Here is a 19207-nt window from a genome sequence, read left to right as displayed (position 1 = left end):
GATACCAAATTGACTGCCCTGACTGTCCACTGGGCTTGTCCTCAAGCCGGGCCCACTGCTTGAGGCAAGCTGTCCGGCACCCACACTGATTCCTCATAGTCCTAGCAGATTGCTGGGGCAGGCTGAGCTGCTGTGTCCCTGCACAGCACAGGCCTATTTGCTCTAAGGACTCCAACTACCTATTGACTATTTTGTCTTCCTTTCCTGAGAGGTAGTGAGCACTGGCTCTGGACTCAGATCTGACTCCAATCCTAGGTAACCTTAGTCAAGCTGCTTCCCCTCTAGGCCTCATTTCCTCCTCCGCACAATGGAGAGGATGGCTTGGGTGATCCAGACTTACTCCCTTCCTTACTCTGACTCACAGTTGCAGAGCCTCTGTTGCTGGACACCATGCCCAGCACCATGGCCTGTGTCCCCATGGGCTGGTCAGTGGTACTTTACTCGTTCACAAGGGCAGTGGGGCCAGAGGGGGAACACTGGCTTCTAGGGAACTGTTAGTTGTTTTGCACATAGGGAAGGCGGTAGCGGGCAGGCGTGAGGAGGCTGGGCTGCCATGAGCAGACCAAATCAACAGCCTCCCAATCTTCCTATCTCCCCACCTCACCCCACCCAGGTCCAGTATGATAACCAGGCAGCTGCGGCCCAGCCCAAGAAAGCCCACACTCATCCTCCCTCTGCCCACTGCAACAAAAGCAGCGCAAGGGGCGGAGCTGTACATCTACCCCTGACTAACTCAGGACCATGGCTTCGGCAGAAGGCACTGGAGCTGCATCTCTGTAATAATGATCTGCCGCCTACCCATCTCCACTCTCATTCCATGCCAGCCTCAAAACTGAGATTCCATATAGGAGAAACTTCTCATTCAGCAAATGCTGAAAGGAACCTGTGCCAGATCTATCATAGGGTGCTGGAGGTGAAGAGATAGATCGCACGTGGTATTGCCTCAAGGAGCTCATGTTTTAGTGGGAAAGCAGATAAGGAAAGGAAGGCCCGTGGGGGGCACCAAGGAGGCAGCTGATCCCATAGAGTAGTCAGAACAGTTTCCTGGATGTTGAGGACAAGTTAACCAAATGAAACGAGTGCGGAAAAAGAGGATGGGTAGATTGTCCTGGGTAAAAGAAACAAAAGGTGCAAAAACCGGAAGGTCATTAAAACAATAAAATAATGTGATCTGGAATAGAAAGGATGGTACAATGAGAGCAAAGAGAATAAAAAAGTGGTGAGGGTTGAGGCTGACCGGGTCAGCAGGGCCATTTCAGGCCAGGCCCCAGTTGCAGCCCTTTCCCCTAGAGGACAGAAGGGCCCCCAGTGCCTCAGGGACTGAGTTGTCCTGGGAGGTGGGAAGTCTGGTCCTCCCCTGCCGATCACTATGGGACGTGTGGCCCTGGAAAGACTCTTTTCCTCTCTGGGCCTGTCTCCTCTTCTGGAGACATGGACACTAGCCCATGTGGCCCCCCAGGGTCGGGTCAACCTGGACATTCTATCACCTCATCGTTTCTGCCTTGCTGGCCGCAGAGTTCACGGGCCCTTCCAGACCTCAGCGTGGAATGCCTTGCCCTCTTCTGGGAAAAATCCTTCTGGAAATGGTGCTCCTCTCTTCCCATTCTTCAGTCCAGGACAGTGAGGCTTCTGCCTCTGTCCCTCCCCTGGTGTCACTGTCATCCAAGTCATCAGTGACCTCCATATTGCTAAATCCAGTCGACACTTGCAGGCCTTTCTTGCTCGATCACTCAGCCTCGCTGGACTTGCCTAACCACTTCCCTCACCCTTTTCCTCGGAAACACCACAGGCTCTAAAACAGCACACTCTCTGTTTTTCTCCTTCCTCTCTGATTGCTCTTTCCCATTTCTCTCCCTCAAGCCCTTAACAACAGGTCCCTTCCTCATACTGCTCCTCTCACCTGTGAGCACAGACCAGGCCACCACCACCACTGCTGAGATCCACAGCCAGCTCACCCCATGGCTAAATCTCACCATCCTATCATCCCAGGTACCTCCTTGTCCTGTGCCAGGGAGAGGCACACCTGGGAGCTTCGAAAAACCAAGGAGCTTCTCTGCAGGGCAGAGCATGGTCCCCAAGGACCGCCCCTGCCTCTGCCCTCCTATCTGTGGTTGGAAGCACCCTGAGGACAAGAGCAGCCAAGTCAGAGCCTGGCAGGATGAACAAGGCTAACCCCAAAAAAGCCAGAGTTATCTATGAGGTCCTTGAATTCACCTCTTGGCACAACTTTTTTCTTAATCCTAATCACTTTGTAACTTACTGTAGAATCAACATATTTATTACAGTTGTGTGTGTCTGTGTTTACCGTCTCGCCTGCTAGAAGTTAAGCTCCACCAGAACAAGAACAGGGATCTTTGTTTTATTCAATGTGGGATCCCCAGTACCTAGAACAATACCAGGCCCATACTAGATGCTCAATAAATATTTGTTAAATGAAACAGGGTGCCAGTTCCACATGCTGTAGTCCCAACTACTCAAGGGGCTGAGACAAAAACCTTCTGGTTTTTGCACCTTTTGTTTCTTTTTCACCTTGATGACCCTTGAACTCCTGAGCTCAGTTCAAGATCAGCCTGGGCAAAAGGCTAGAAGAAGCAAGATCCCATATCTTGAAAAAATATATAAATAAATGCCAGAAAGAAAGGAAAGCATGATGCTTCATTAGAAGTGCCTGTGTGACCTACTGAAATCCCTTAGGATCAAATGGTCCACATGCAGTGGCTTCCCCCAGACCCAGGTGCTGTGCCCTTTGTTTTATTTTTGGAAAAGAATAAGGGTTGTATCATCTAAACCACATTCCCATTCCTGAGCCTCCAGGGAAGTCCTCCCAGATGATAGGGAGCCTGCCACAGAGCCTCCGCTCTCGACTTCCGTTACCTTCAGACTTCATCCCTGAGTCCCCAGTCCTCAAGAGCCAGGCATAAGAGCTGCAGCCGCCACTGCAGCCGTTGAGTCATCAGGGAACCTGGGGCCCTCCTATGGTATGGCCTTAATCTGTCCTGAACCCAGGATACATACAACTGTCCCAGCCATGGAAGCTCACCCCAACACAAAGAGGGGATGTCTGCTGAGGCTTCCTGAGCTACAAGCACGGGTGCGCGAAGCTGAGGGGACAGGCCCCCTCTATGAGGCCTGTGGAGGGAAAGGATGGAAACCCTGTGGAGGAAGGCTGTCTCCTCCCCACCAGGCCTGCCTTCAGGGTTGAGGGCGGAATCCCACTTCCTAAGGCTAGAGCTGAGTCTTGGAGGCTCGCCGTCTCAGGAGAAACAGGTTCTTGCCATGACTTTTCTTTCAATATCCCAAGTCTCAGGCCTAGGGGTGCAATGCAAGCACAGAGTCCTAAGGCCCCTTTGTAAAACTTTTATTTAGAAATCTTCCCGATATATCCTTATATATATACACACATCATCACCACATGGGTTTTTTTTTGCTAAAGAGTCACACACCCACAGTGTTGGCCTCTGGGCTGTACAAAGGTCAAGGTACCTGGAGCGGTTACTCCTCTTCTGCAGAAAAATGCAGAGACCAACGCAATTCATCACATACAGTACAACATTGACGGAAAGTGCTGGGCCCGCCCACAGAAACAATGCACTATGTACACGGGCAGGGGGCAAGTCTTCAGCAGAGGGTCGCGTACCATCGAAATCACAAGTACGGCCAGACCCACCCCCAAAAGGCCGAAATAGTTGTCGGCTGACTGTAGATGCTGTGCCCTTTGTTTTATTTTGGAAAAGAATAAAGGTTGTACCATCTTGTCATCTGCCATAACAAATAAAAGAATATGAATTTGTCTTAAAAGATGTGATTCCCTTCAGTGGTTATGGTCATCTTTGTTCTCAAAATGTTGTTTTGTTTTGTTTTACCTTTATGTTCTTTCCCCTTTGTACAGATGCTATTCTTGGAATGTTGCCAGTTTTTCATGGGTAACAAGGAAGGAGAGGAAGGATAAGGTCATGGGGTACAGAGGGTGAAAATAAAAATTACAGATCTTCTTTAGTTCTTACAAAGACCTAAAGCCTTGCCCTTTCCTACCAGGCTTGTTTTAGGTAGTTGCATTACATTTTACACAGTCTGCCAGTGTTCCCATATCTCTTTTCCATTCTTATTACTGTCCCTGGCCTTGGAACAAGACAGAAATTAAGACAATCTGGGCTGGGTGCAATGGCTCACACCTGTGATCCCAGTGCTTCTGGAGGCAAAGGCAGGAGAATTGCTTGAAGCCAGGACTTCAAGACCAGCCTGGGAAATATAGCGAGACTCCATCTCTACCAAAAAAAAAAAAAAAAAAAAAAGTAAAAATTAGCCAGGTGTGGTGGCTCACACCTGTGGTCCTCCCTACTCGGGAGGCTGAGGTGAGAGGATTGCTTGAGCCCAGAGTTCAAGGCTGCAGACAGCAATGATGGCACCACTGTACTCCAGCCTGAGTGACAGAAGAAGACACTGTCTCTCACAAAAAAAAAAAAAAAAGATAATCTGGAGAAATGAGGACAATCTCGATAACTCAGGCCAAAGTGGTTTACGATCTAAATTACCCAAATGCTGAGCAGTCAGGCACACCGGCCCACTGCCTAGGTCGTGGACTCAGGCTGCAAAACCCCACCGGGGGATTGAGAAAAAAAGCTCTTTACATTCTCAATACTGTCTACTTTCATGATCCCATTCAGTCCACACCATAGCCCCAGGAGATAGGCCAAGCCAGAGTCACATGGCAAGTCTGAAAGAAGAGGGAGCCAGTAGTTTGAGTTCTTAATAAAATACGTGAGCCATCTCATAAAACCCATCCACCCATCCATACTGTGGCTACTTCTCATTCCTAACTCAAGCGAATCCACTGTGAAGCAAACAGCCTTAGATCCTACAGCAATGACTCTATCTTTAGACAGATGGGGCTCCTCACAGGATATTCCAAACGTTCAAAAGGAACCAACCCTAATATTCACCAAAACATGATCTGGGGAGCCTGAAATTGAATGGAGATCCTGAGTGCTACAAAGGTGAACAATGTTGCCCCAAGCTCAAGAATTGGACCTTACTTAAAAGGGAGGGGAAGGGAGCAGACATATTCTCTGTCTGCACATGGCTGAATTAGGGCCCCATCACGGTGAGGACAAGCCACTGGGCTGAAGCCCAAACTATAAGGGGGGCTTTCCAGACAGCCACAGTGATGAGTTCTTGCATGACAGGACAGGGCCACAGGCTATCTCTCCTCTGACCTCGAAGGCAGAGCCTAGAGGGAGAGGGCTAGGGTGACTTAAGGGTACAATGACAGACATACAGGACTTCTGTGCAGTTTGTCCCATGGGCTTAGATGCAGGTCACAGACAGGCCTCACCTTGAGAAAACCACATCCCACCATCTGGATTGACACAGGAAATCAATGAAGGGGCAGTGGTTCATTCTACAAAAGGATTCTTCACTTTACAAAAGGACTTGCAGTGGTTATTTCTTTAAAAGATGAAGGATAAGGATGTGATTTACAAAAATTTCATGTACAACTTTCAGAGGGGAGCACTTCTATTGCATTAAACCAACCTCCCAGACACACCCTTGATGACCAAAAGCTGCACAACTGAGGGGTGTTTAAGGTTCTGCTAAGTGAATGTGCTTATGTTTGGGTCTTAGCCAGGGCCTGGTCTCTGATTGGATTTCTCATACCCTAGAAGTGAGGCTGGATCCTGGTCCTATTGAGAGCTAAAGATTCCACCAATAACTGAAGTCAAGCAAAAATTCCAAATGCAAAGCATTCATAGGACAGAGTTTGTGCTCAATTCGGAACATAGACCAGATCATCAGCAAACAGACATCTTACAGCAAAGAAATTCCTCTAAGCATCCAGGAGAATGCACAGATGGGGCTGCGCATCTACTCAGCACCAGCATACGCCCGTCAGCACACTGGCATTCACTCGCCAGCGTGAACAGTGATGTGGAGGAGTTGAAGCCCACATGCCCAAAATATCTCTTGCTCCATATCACTCTACTATCATCGTCTCTTTCTCTGCCTTCACACAAAGCCCGACAGGGCTTTCTCAGGGCTGCAGACACGGTCTCCACAGCCACAGGCTTAGGAAGGCAAGTCTCACTGGGGAGAAAGCAGAACTTTGATCCCCAGGGCAAGAAGTAAGGGCGACTGGGTTTCCTGACCCTCCGGCCCAGCTCATCTAGAGCAGACTGTCCACTGATCATCTTCATCAACCAGGCCCTGAAGAAGGCACCTCGAGGCTTGTGACTCTGCAGCATCTGGCAAGCTGGATGGATCAACACAGGCCTGGGTGAAGATGGGGCTCACGAAATGGGCAGCTATTGGGTACCTATAAATATGGACAGAAGTGGCCACACAGGCCACCCCAGCCAGCCTGGGAGGGGCTAAAGGCAAGGCAGAGACTGCTGGATGCCTCAGATGAGAGCTGACAACCCCAGGTCTTAGGAAAGACAGGGATCCCAAACTCCAGGCCAAAAGCAGTGACAACTCCAGCCTCTTACTTGGGAAGGATTTGGGACTGAGGGAAGAGGGAAGACCGTGCCGTCTTCACAAAAAGTACCTACCACTGTGCTCCATTTTTCTGATCTCCTACTGGTACAGGAAACAGAAAAGCCAGCCCCAGGGTCAGTAAAGGCTTCCCAGAGTTCAGACATCCAGGAAAGTTCAAGTCCACCGCCTTGCTTCAGAGCCGCCCAATTCTCATCCCACCTGCCCTGAAGCCCACCATCCCAGCAGCCTAAGGACGCCCTCCTGGCTGATCCTGGTGGCCCAGACCCATCACCGAGGGCCGGCTCCATCGGCTGCAGGCAGCATGGCAGGATGGAGGCTGCGGGCCGTGTGCTTGGGCGCGGGCTCCTCCGTGTAGCTGTCCGGGCTGGCTGCCCCATCCAGGGAGCTGCCGCAGCTGGAGTTGGGGGAAAGCACGTCTTGCAGGAGGTCATCTGGGGGCGCGCCGCCCCCTCCCCCACCTCCACCCCCACCAGCCCCCACCACAGGGTCCTTGCCAGGCTTGGCCCGCTGGGTGCCCTCCTCCTCCTGGTCATTCAGAAGCTTGGCCAAGAAGTTGATATACTTCATGGCCAGGCGGAGGATCTCATTCTTGCTGAGCTTCTTGTCTGGGGGATGTGTGGGGATCAGCTTGCGGAGCTCGGCAAAGGCCCCGTTCACATTCTGCTGCCGCCATCGCTCCCGGCTGTTGGTGAAGATACGCCGCACGACTTTGGTGTGGGGACCTGGAGATTAGGAGGACAAGAGTTAGGAGAATGGGCTTGAGATTCCTTCCCCAAAGGCATCTCCATCCATTGGGAAACTTGGGAAACCTAGAATGCCTACTTTCCTTTTACTTAGAAAACATCCACCCTTCAAATTCAAGTTCCTGTGCTTCCTCCTCTATGGGAGCTTCCTCAACCCCTCTAGACAGATCTAACCAATCACCACGATAAGGCAATCCCTGGAGTTTCATCACTCTTGATCATTACTTATGTTTCTATGCTTGTCTCCCTCCCCGGGCTGTGATATATTTGAGGACAGGGACCGTATGTTATTCATTCATCCATTCACTTGTGCCAAGAGGCCTTACAGCTATGTCTAAGGAGACAGACTCCATTCCTATTTGACTACCCCTACCTAAATGAATGACTCTGGGCAAGTGACATAAAAACTTGTGAAGTGCCTTGGCTTCATCACCTACGAAATGGAGGTAATAGTACTAAGTCATGAGTTGTTACATGGGTCTAGTACCTAACACAGGTAAAGAACTTAAGACAATGCCTGCCTCCGCTTAGCAGTCAATAAATGTTAGCTATTATTGTCCATATATCAGTTTTTTGCTAACAACCAGGCACTGTGCTAGGCACTGAGGAATAATGGTGAACTAAATCCAGTGCCTGCCCTCATGGAGCTTACATTTTAATGAGGAAACAAATATTAAAAAACAAACAAACCAGGGCTGAATTGTAATGCAAAGAAGCTCCATGTTTAGCTCCAGTGGCTGGGAAGGCTTTTCTGAGGCTGTGAAGAACCAGCCAGGCACAGGAAGGGGAGAGGAAGAAGAGTATCTAAGCCGAGGGAATGCACAGGCCCTGCACTAGACAAGGCCTGAAGCCAGGCTGGCTGGAGTCCTGTGCACAAGATTAGAGTAGGCAGGGTCCAGACTCCACAGGGCCCTGCCGTAAGGTGGGGGGACTTTACCCTAAGGGTGATGGAAAGCGCAGAGTAGGGGCTTAGAAAATGTCTGCTAACTGACCCATCATGGTGGCAGGTGGGGAAGGGAGGGGAGAGCAGAGATCGATGCAGAAAGGCTCTCATACCCAGGAGAGAAGCGGAGACACAGCTATGCACAGCCATGGCCTATAGCTCTAGGCAGGCTTCTGAAGGCTGCCTCAGTCTCCTCATGTCTACAATGCACTGACTATGGCTTGGCCCAATAGTCACTAACATTCCATGTATAAAGACTTATGGAGCAGTGGCGGATACCAGCACACATGTCTAGGGCACTTATGGTGTGCAAAGCACTATGCTGTGTTCAAGACTGACTTGGGATTTGTAAAGCCAGGGGAAGACAGTGAAGGGTCCTACTAGTGCTCTTGAACTTCTGGGCTGAGGAGACTGCTTCTCTCCCTAACATTGAAGCACAAGCCAGGGTCACATAGTCCAGGAAGCTCTGAACACTAAAGGAACTGCCAGTCTTGGGATATTTATTTTCCTTCTTCTAGTAACCCCTGGAACCAGACCTCAGAGTGTGAAAACCGGGGCAGAGGAGAAGAGCTAAGACCTCACCTAAGTCCCACTGCCCATTTTATAGCTAAGGAGACTGAGGCTGGGATGGAAGCGGACCTCACCTCAGTGGTCAGTCTGTGAATCAGCTCATCCATGCCACACTTACTGCCTGATCATCTCTTTCTCTCTCCTACATGCACACAGGCATGCACATGCATGTGTGGGTGCACAGACACACACACACACACTTTTAATGGGAAGGATCACCATCCCCTGCCCACAGTACCTCTGAAGCTGCCTTTCCAAACCATAACAGGCCCTAGCCCAGCTGACTGTTTGCCAAAGGCCAGACCCAGCCTGGGAAAAACACAGCACAACTGCAGGGCAGTTCTACCCTGGGCTGCCTCTGAGGAAATTACTTGCTGCTTTCAGGCCTCCAGGCCAGACAGAGAGCATCCCTCAGCAGTGACATAGGGAGGACAGTCCCTCCATCATGGCTAATGCTGGTGATCTTGAGGGAGCTCCTAGTTGGGGAGGGGGTACTTATGACTCCTGTCACAGCTGGAGCTACACTACATCCAGAAGGGGAGACGGTGGGGAAGTGGTCAGGACTTATTCCAAAGCTTAAGACCAGTGTTATGAGGGTGGTCCAGGATTTAGCTGTGTGACCCATGACTTAGCTGTGTGACCTTGATCAAGCTGCGTAACCTCTCTCAGCCTCAATTTCCTATCTGTGAGATGAAAACCATAATATTGCCCTCATGGGCTTGTGATAAGGAATAAAGAGAAATTAAGCACACATAGTCCATGGCACATAGTAGGTGTCCAATACATGGTAGTAGCAATTCAGCAACAGGAATCCGCACCAAGTCCTAACTCTAGATCTTGCATTAGTTCTACTTCTGTGGACTCTTTCGGGTTCAATCTCTAATTTCAGTGTCCCCTAGACACATCCTGCACACCCATACCCTACCCTTCACCTACATGTCTGCCTATTCCTCTCTGGTTTTTTTCCAGAGAGCCACCCCCTCTCCTCACCTTCCTCTTTCCTGAGTCTGTCTACACCTCCTGGTGTCCTCTGCCTCTCTCTGCCCAGCACTGAGTAGGTGCTTGGTAAATATTGCCAACATTTATGGATAATGACTGCCCTACACTCCTGCACACCCCACAAACCCTCGCCCCTATGCTCTGCCTCTTCTGCCTGTTGTAGAAAATGCCTCGTCCCTGGGGAACTTCAGGACTGGTCCTGTCTTCTTCCTGTTTGGTATGCCCACCTCTCTTAGACTAGAGAACTCCTCTCTAAACTAGCAGCAAGGCACCCCTGCCTCTCAGCCCTGCACACCTGTGCCCCAGGCTGCCTGGGTCTTTTGAAGTCTTTTCTGTTGTGCAGACCCCAGCCCCGCTCCTCTCCAGAACACCACAGAGGACTCCACTCCAGAGGCTCCAGCTCCATACTCATATTCCTCCCACCAGTTTGGAGCATAAATCCCAGCGTTGCTCTGAGGCCTTAGGCAGCCTTCCTACAGGAGCCCCAGGCCACAGCCAAGCTGAAGTTCTTGGGGCATCTGGGTCTGGCTCAGAGTCCCTCAGCTCTGAAGTGCCTGCTCTCCTACCCCTGGTGCTGGGATGAATCTACTATACAAGGTCAACCTTGGGAAGATGGCGAGGGTCTTCCAAATCTCCCATTTATCCAAACCATCCCTGCAAGTTCAGGGAATATTCAAGAACCTCAAAGGAGCAGTGCCAAGGCCCTTCTGGGGGAATCCAGCAGGCAAGGTAGAATCCATGATGTCAGGAAGGGAACTCCAGGTCTAAGCCCAGAATGTGTTAAGGGGAGACAAGGGGAGCCTATTGTGTAGGCACCTTGGAGAAAACCCTTGATGACTCCATTGCAGGGAGGAAGCAGACTCCAGACTCTAAGGAAGACTTGGGAGGAAGTGCAGGGAATCCCTGAGGGTCAGTGCCTAGAATGGGGGGTCGGGGGACACTGTGTGATTCTGCGCTCACTTGGGATCCTTGCCAAAGTGTAGGAATGGAGCCTGGACTGGGGACTGGATCTAACTCCGGAGGTTTGGGAACTAACTCCAGAGGTTTGGGCTAAGCGCCATTATGTGTCTCTCTCCCATGTCTCCTCTTTGCAGGACTGTGAGTGTGGTCCTGCTAGCCCCACCCAGGACTTTACCTAGGCCTAGCTCAGCTGCAGGGTGAAGGGCTTCCGCAGTTTGGGTTTCGAAAGTGGCCTGCCCATCTTTGTGAGACACCTACGGAGTAGTCCCGGATGTTCCCTCCTCCAAAGGGCTCTAACCAGCGTCAGGGGCAGGTACAATGGTGGGGTGGGGCAGACTCACCATCAGTAATCTCCATCTCATAGGGGGAAGGTCTCCTCTTCACTCGATTGTTGGTGGTGAACATAGGGAAGGCATCCGGCTCCCCAAAGAACCCGCTGTGGGAAGGAATGGGCAGATCACAAGACCCCATGTTGAGGGGAGGGGAGAAAGAGGCTCCTTAGGGATCCTCCCCACGTGTCTTGAGCTCCCCACCTCGGGGCAACCCTGCTCCCTTCACACTTGAGCTGGGAATAGGCACATACAGACAGACACACACACATACACACGGAATGCCCTCACTCTGTCTGTCATGAAACAAGCAAAGGGAGGAAGAGACACCTAACCACACATCCCTCCACACAAACACACAGGCACATATGCAGAAGCAGAGGTGAATAACACATGGAACAAACACAAAAATGAACACACACACACACACACACACACTTCACAGACAGAAACACTCTCCATTCTCCCGCCCCAGAAACAAGCACACAATCCACACACACCTCCACTCCCAAACACGTGGCCACTCAGGCAAACGTAACCTTCACACCTGATGGTGTGCATCTTGGTCACCACAAAGGGGCACACTGTCCCCTCTCCCCACCTCACCCCACCCATAAGGGGCCGTGGATACACAACAGACAGGAAACCCTGACTCCCCTCCACTGAAATGCGCCGCCCAGCTCTCTGCCCTCACCAACTCTAAGCTCTCCAGAGCTCTGTCTGGTGCCCGCCAGACTCACTGACTGTCCCACACTCTATCCCTGCCCCATCTTCCGGTGTCTATTCCAACCCTACCGCTTCTCTCCGTCATCATCACAGTAGCCCCAGCAGGGAAACGGATGCCCTGACACCAACCGGAGTACAGGCTGGGGCCAGAGACCACGGCTAGGAGCAGAGGGGCTGGGAGTGGAGGGACAGATCAGTCCTCAGGCGGGCCCTCCAGCAGACATTCGGGGGAGGGTGCCTCTGCCACCACCCTCAGATCCTTATCTCTCGCCTGTCCAGCTAGCGCTGAGCTTCCGAATGAATTTCACGCCCTCAGCCACAAACATCTCTGCTCACAGCAAAGCACATGCAGGCACACTCTTTCCTGGTACCCAGGCTCAGGGGACTCTTTCCTCTCCGTCCCCCACGACACCACCAACCAGCACACCAGCCACACGCCTGCACCCCCGAAGGTGTCCACGCCCTCCTCTCGGCTTCCACACAGCCATGCACCCCGCAGCCACACGCACACTCTCTCTCACAGAAGTCCCTTCCCTCACTGGCACTCACTCGGGGGCTCCAGCTTGAGGCTCTAGAGCCCCTGGGTTTAAAACGACCTCCTCTCCCTGCGCTCCACCCGCTCGGCCCCCAGGGCAGGCCGCCTCCGACGTGCAGAAGGGAAACCCCGGTGGGGGTGGTCGCCCTGCCCACCCCCCTCTCCCGCCCAGCCCGTGGCCCCTGGTCCCTGGCCCCTGGCCCCTGACCTGCCGAGCGAGGCCAGCGGCTGGCTGAGGCTGTAGAGCAGCGCGCGGCCGGGGGCGGCGGGGGCAGCCAGCGCGGGAGGACTCAGCTGCACCATGCGGCCGTCGCCGGGCAGCTCCGCTGTGACCGAGGCGGGCGCGGGGGCCGGGGCGGGCCCGGGAGGTCTGCACAGCTCGGTGGTGGGCACCCGATGGCGCGCTTCGGCCGTCGCCGCGTCGCGGCCCTTTAAGTCTCTCGCGGCGCCGCCCCCACCGGCAGGGCCGCCCCCCGGGCCTCCGCGCGCGCCCAGTTCGATGACTGGGGGCTCCGCTGGGGCCGCGCGGCTCGTCTCCTTGGCGACGCCGTTCAGCAGGACCAGGTGCGGGGGGGCCATGCTGGCCTCGGCCGCGTCCCGTCCCTCTAGCTGGGGGTCACTGTGAGCCGCCTCGCTCGGCGGCTGCTCGGTCATCCTGCGGGCAGACAGACAGACAAGCGGATGCCCGCTCTGACGACCGCCCCTGACCCACTGACGTGGGCTGGGGTAAAGGGGAGAAGGGCAGAGAGAGGAACTCACGCACCGAGACGTGAGAAGAGGCAGACAAAGTTAGCGCCACGTGGGGCTAGGGCGGGAGGCCGGGTGGGGCTAGGGTGGGAGGGAAAGAGGGTCTCTGGATTGGGAGAAGGGAGGGGTGCCTGGGAGACACAGAGACTGAGGGCCAAAAGGACAGAGATGGAGGAAGACGACACAGACACTGGAAGAAAAGGAATACAGCCAGCGACAGAAACACAGAAGGGGAAATCAGGAGGAAGGAAATGTACAAGAAGGCAAGAAAGAGATTACTCTGTCCCCTTTCTCAGGCCGAAAGGGAAGAGGAGGGAACAAATTCCGGATCGTGCTCTTTGGTTTTAGCGAGGAATCTGTCAGGCAGGGGTTCGTTGCTTTGGGAACCTCCCGTGGCCTCTCAGCAACATCCCCAGCCCTCCTACAGGCACACACCCAGAAACCCGGTGCGGGTGGAAGTAGGGAATTAGAAAGTGGAGGCTACCAGGACTGGGATCCACTCCGCTAGAGCTGGCAGAGAATAATCCCGAGGAACCAGCTCCCTCCACACACACACACACACACACACACACACACACACACACACACACACATTCACCCCCGCTGGGGAGTGAGGGAATGTCTGTCTACACTGAGCAAATCCACTGTGAGTCCTGTGCTCGCCCAGCAGATCTTTACTCCCACTCAGACAGAGATGAGAGGTCGCCAAGGGAAGAAGATGGTGCCGGCCGGCCCAATCACCCTGCACAGTCCACCTCGTTCTGCTCAGCTGGATTCTGAAGTGAGGTTGAGTCTCAGAGAGAGGCCTGGCTGAGGTGGAATGGAGCTGGGCATTTGAAGGGTTCCCTGAGGCCAGTGGGATCTGGACTCCCATCCAAGAGCAGGACAGAATGTCATGAGGCCCTTGAACTCTTCCAGCCCCCCTCACCACCATCTCCTGCCTTGGTGTTCTGTGGGAAATGGGAGGAATACTTCCTTTATGCATTTGAAAGTGCTGTGCAAACGTTTAAGTGAACGTTATTAACAAGGAGAATGGGCCAGTGAGAAAACTGCCTGGCCCAATGTCAAGTCACTCACAGCCTATCTGTGAGAGAGCCAGACCAGAACAATAATCTCACTTTGATCTACCCTTCCACATTCCCAGAGCAGTGAAACCACCTTGTGCTCCCACAAGCATACTCCAAGATGACCACAGCCACTCTACTTCCCACAGGTGTACTGGGGCTCTTCCATCACCTAGCTTCATCCAGATAGAGCCGGGCACCAGCAAGAACCAAAACAGAAAAATCAGGAGACTCAAGGGCCAGAGTTTGTGAGTTGTGAGTTGTACATATATGATCAACACCACATAAGTTGTTTAAAATAAGCTTTCTGCTCTCTGAATTCTATAATTGGGTATTTAAAAGAAGAAAATAAATACAAAAAATCGATTTAGCCCCATGCAGAGTCCATCTAATCATACATAGCAGCCATTGAGCTTCCATAATGCCACTGCAATGCTCTGGACAGGAGTCATCCTAGGAACCATCCCTCCCACCCCAGAAGGGAGAATGGATCATCTGCAGCCTCCTCTGGAGCTTAGCTCAATTGCCACTAGACACCCAGGATGACAGAGAGTCAAGATTCAGACTGCTGTACACCTGCTCTGGGAATGCCAGCCCCCCAGGTCTGGCACGAAACCACAAAATTCCCTAAGTCCTGGTGTATGCAAGCTGTAAAGGCAGTAGGTCCCTGACGCTTTATTGGAAGTGAGTTCACGATTTTGGCGGAAACAACAGGTCTCTATCCATAGAATGCAACCACCAAGACACCAAGGCCACTGGAAATGCACCAGAAGCATATCAGCCAGGTCCTCTTGCTCCCAGAAGCAGCGAAATGTGCCAGAAATATACCATCCCCTGGGAAACACATAAGCTTCAAGGTGTTGGTTCCCTACCTCACTGCTCACTGTCCTGACACACCGGTGTGAGCCCAGTGACCCGTGCTTAAGCCCCAGCTTCTAACCGAGTGACAGTGTGAGCGGCAGTTGCAGACTGAGCTCAAGCTCTGTTATGACACATTTTTACCCTCCGATTAATTCTTTGGCTCCTGCTCTAGCGGTGGGTTCCTGAGAGGCAATGGGAGTACATTGAATTGACCCTGGCTACAAATGTCCTCTCTAGACACCTATAAATATCCCATCTCCAAGGTTCCTTGTGAGAAATATATGATTGGCTCCCAGGGTCTGTGGAGGACCTCTCCCGGCTCCTCCCCACATCTTAGGAAAATCCTGCCAGTTCTTCTGCAACTAGGATCACCAGCCAGAGGTCCATGCCCCAAAGAAGCCACTCACAAACACTGATGGTTGTTGGCGACTAAGCTGCATCACTTGATTTGGATTACAGAAAGGAACGCCTGAGTGATTTTGTTTGTTTTTATTTGGGGAGAATGAAGGAGGAGGGAGATTTTAGACTGAATCATTCTAGAGTATTTGACGACTACAGCTCCTCTCTCTTTGTACTACGGAGACCCTGCTTATAGCCCCCAACAGGAAATCCTCATCTGCAGTTGCCAGACAGCCAGAATATTTCCACCTGTGCCAGAACAAGACAGAAGACCCCAGGAGATTCTTTCTGGGGACAGGTCTCAAGCAGACCCAATCCCCCATACGGAGAATTTCTTAGATGAAAACAGCCTCAGCCCTTAGACCCAGCCTCTGGTCTCTCTTCTGGGCCCACACCAGCACAACACCCTGGAGAAGCCTCAAGCCTGCACAAATACCAAACCCACCACGGAACAGCACCACCATCCTCGCCTCTACCGGAGTAGAGGGGTGTTCCTGCCTCCCCACCCTAGGCCTCAGACCCGGGATCGGGGCCCACTCGAGCTGGGACTGCACTAGCCAGGAAGGCTGCCGCCTTCTTCCTGCGGGAGCTCCAGGCACAGTCTGCACCACCCGGATACAGCCGCCCCAAAGTTACCGGCCTTGCGAAACGTCCACAGAACCGGGACCAATGGGAACGGCCTGGACGACTAAGTCCAACTAGCTGGTTTTACCCAGGGCGGAAAAGGGAAAAAGCCGCTGGAGGCCACAGAGGCAGCTGGCAGCAGTCAGATCCCAATTCCAAGCTCTGGCTGGTCCTCCCCTCCCCCCACCCCCAATCTGAGAATGGGCTCTCCTCTGTCCTGAGCCTTCCTCACCCCAGGCCGGAACCCAAGGCCTTCCTAGACACCGTTTCCACCGGCACCATTCCCATGAAAACTCACCTGGGGCATATTTAGAGAGACCGGCCCCTCTGAATAGGATCTCCACTCCGCCGGAGAGGGGCGGAAGCCGAGGTAGAAGATGCAGACCCGGGTCTTTGCTTTCCCCCTTTTTCGCTGAGAGGCCTGCAGTTACGCTGCGGTGTGGTCCTGGGCGATCTGCCGCGCCCAAAGCGAGTTTCCAGGAAAGATAGGGGTGGAGAGAAAGAGGCAGGGCAAGAGGGAGGGAGAGAGAGAAATGGGGGTCAATGGCTGGGAATTATCTCCTGTCCCCGACCAACCAGTCCAGGGAATCGCAAACAGCTTTCCGCCCCCAACCTGCAGGTGTTCGGAGCCTTCCCTCTACCCCCTCCTCCCCCACCCGCCTTAAAAAACCCTATACATGACCAATCAGGAATAGCTATTTAGTCCAACAACAACAACAACCCCTCCCGACAGGCTGTCTGGAACATTTTCGAACCCTCCAACTGGGATCGGTCTGGTTCAGTGTTTGTTTTCTAAGCAGGGAGGTGTCTACGCGGTTGCCTCCACAGCCAGGTCTCCGGCTGCCGCTACACCGCGAAGGGATAGTCCCAGGCCTGGATGGGCGGAGGTCCGTGTTGGGAAAGGCGAATAGTCCTCAGACTCTGGTCGGTGGGACAGAACCTTGAAGTCCCCCCCACCTCATTCTCTCCCTAACGCCCATCCACCCACCTCCAGCCCAAAGCGAAACCAGAACCCAATTCCAGGGGCTGTACTTTCCTACAGAAATGGAGTTGGGAAGGGGGCTTGGAGAGAGATACCTGATCTGTTCAGGTCCTTTCTCGTCTGCCTACTGATTAAGAGAAAGAAGAAAGAGAGAAAGAGAGAGACAGAAAAAGAAAAGGAAATAAAGACCAACAAAGGGGGAAAGAAAGAAAGAAAGGAAAAAAGTCCCCCACCTTCCCCTCCACCACCCCTACAAAATGATTTTCGATTTTTCGGGGTTTAGACAGAGTAAGGGAGAGTTCTAATGATTTGTTACAGCAATAAACAAGGTAAAAGGAAAGGAAGGTAAAAACAAACCCGATACTATTTTCAAGGATGTAGCAGGATTTAGCTTGCTTTTATTTTGTCCTAGTGCATTTTGTTTAATTTGTTTTGCCTAAATCATCAGGCTTATGATCACACATCGAAGTCTTGGATTAACTGCGAAGGCCTCCTTCTATTTGCCGCGGCTTTGGTGGACATATAGGAATAATTCTTCCCTGGATTGCAATACAATGCGGAAGATTTTCTTTCTCCTCTTCTAATCCAAAAGAGGGGAGGGGAGGAAAGAAGAGGAGAATCCATCCATTCCCGGCGTGTTCGCGGGGGGTTAATGTTGCGTGTTCGCTGGGGGTTAATGTTTGCCTTATGACCAAGTCTCTGTGTCCGTGCCTCTCTCCATTTTCTCTTCCTACCGCAAACCCAGCAACTTAGAAAACGGCTGTAGCGGGGAAAAAACCCGCTGCTTTGTTCTCCCGCCAAAGGAGCCAAAAGGGACAAACTGCTGCGCTCTGGGATGATTATTTTAATTAAAATAGGATGTTAATGATGACGATTGTGATGGTGATGGCATTAGCAATTACAATAATTGACAAAACAAAATTCTTTCAATGCGAGCTAGGGCCCCACCAACCCGGTCCCTCCCAGAGCCCAGATTCGGCCTCGGTCTCGGATGCGACGAGTACCAGACCCAAGCGGCAACGTCGCTCACCCGAAGAGGGGGCGGGAAAATCTTCCCTGGAGGTGATCCCGAATGTCCCCACCCGAGGCACGAGGCCTGGTGAATGTGCCCATTGTCCTTTCGGGGCCTCTCCCTTGGACCCCGGCGGCCGCACCCACGAAACTGACCAGAAATGGACGAAGCCGGAGTGCAGCGGGAACCGAAGCCCGCAGTGACCGGCTCCAAGGCGCCGGCCCTGGCGAGCGCTGCTCAGCTTCAAGCCTGCAGGAGCCTCCCACTCACCAACGAACCCCTCAAACACCTAGGCACAGGCGGGCCTCCGGGCAGAGCAACCGCCGACCGGGCGCTGTCCGCCCACCCAAGCCAACAACTGGCTCCCGAATACATCATAATTTGGAATAAAATGTGAAATCCCGCTCCCCGCCCCCATGCCGCCGCCCCCACCAGCGCCTCGATCTCTCGCTCGCCCTCCCCCCACTCCCGCCCCCAGCGATTTGCAAACGCACCTCTAAAGGACACAGGCACACAGACACACAACTCAGTGCGGACAGGACCACACAGGGTCCAGCCCCACAGAAGGGCAGCAAACAAACACCACCTAGCACTGCCCCAGAAGCCGACTTGGTCAGCCCCGCACACTGCCCAACAGGACACAACGAAATCAGTCAAACGCAGAGGCTCACGGACACACAATCCAGCACAGTCGGGATCACACACGCCCGACATAACGATGACACCACCCAAACACAGTCGCAGGGGCCACACACCCCCACACAGAACCAGATCCCTGCTGAGAACGCCAACGGAGCACAATCGTACGCAACGAAGAAAACGCAGAAGGGCCTCGAAGGGTCCACGTCTACACACCCCAACCGCGCAGGCACACCACACTCGGACACACAGCCTGTCGCCAAGAAGACCACACTTAGCAGCAGCCAAAGCCGCCCACAGTTCTCATGAACGCACTCTCACAATCCCACCGCATGCACACAACCACGAAGAAGAAATGAAAACCAACCACAGCCTCGCGCATTTCTGTATATTGCGTAAGGAAAAGGGGGAAGGAAGGAAGAGAGTCTCCGAGGCGGGAGGGGCGGCGGCAGCCGGGGCGGGGGCGTCCGTGGAAAATGCCTCCCCCCCACCATCGAAAGGAACCGAGGGAAAGGGAGCGAAGACCTCTTTTGCAGACGTGGGGAAAAAGAGGAGGAAATTGATGAAGAATTCAGTGGGAGG

At 53.0% G+C, this 19207-nt stretch overlaps 1 protein-coding gene across 2 annotated transcripts; it reads right to left on the bottom strand.

Moving 5' to 3' along the window:
* Positions 1-3341: 3341 nt before the first annotated feature.
* TAL1 (TAL bHLH transcription factor 1, erythroid differentiation factor) lies at positions 3342-18385 on the bottom strand. 2 transcript variants are annotated; one of them, XM_063625151.1, is made up of 5 exons: positions 18005-18385; positions 16291-16446; positions 12506-12952; positions 11049-11143; positions 3342-7214 (listed from the first exon to the last, which is right to left on the bottom strand). In XM_063625151.1, exons 3-5 carry the CDS (start codon positions 12949-12951, stop codon positions 6760-6762), a joined length of 996 nt encoding a protein of 331 aa, XP_063481221.1. In that variant the 5' UTR covers position 12952; positions 16291-16446; positions 18005-18385; the 3' UTR covers positions 3342-6759. The 2 variants fall into 2 exon arrangements, with proteins under 2 accessions (XP_063481221.1, XP_055111135.1); XM_055255160.1 differs by having other exon boundaries at positions 18142-18385.
* Between the last annotated feature and the right edge of the window lie 822 nt (positions 18386-19207).

This window comes from Symphalangus syndactylus, chromosome 12 (assembly GCF_028878055.3).
Source record: "Symphalangus syndactylus isolate Jambi chromosome 12, NHGRI_mSymSyn1-v2.1_pri, whole genome shotgun sequence".
NCBI classification, from domain to species: domain Eukaryota; kingdom Metazoa; phylum Chordata; class Mammalia; order Primates; family Hylobatidae; genus Symphalangus; species Symphalangus syndactylus.
This window is presented reverse-complemented; position numbering and strand designations above follow the sequence as displayed.

Coding starts and splice junctions, on each gene's coding strand:
- TAL1 (XM_063625151.1), bottom strand. CDS start 12,951: ATGACCGAGCAGCCGCCGAGCGAGGCGGCTCACAGTGACCCCCAGCTA. Junction 11,144..12,505: donor CCGCTGGCCTCGCTCGGCAG/GTCAGGGGCCAG, acceptor TCCTTCCCACAG/CGGGTTCTTTGGGGAGCCGG. Junction 7,215..11,048: donor TGAGATGGAGATTACTGATG/GTGAGTCTGCCC, acceptor CCTAATCTCCAG/GTCCCCACACCAAAGTCGTG.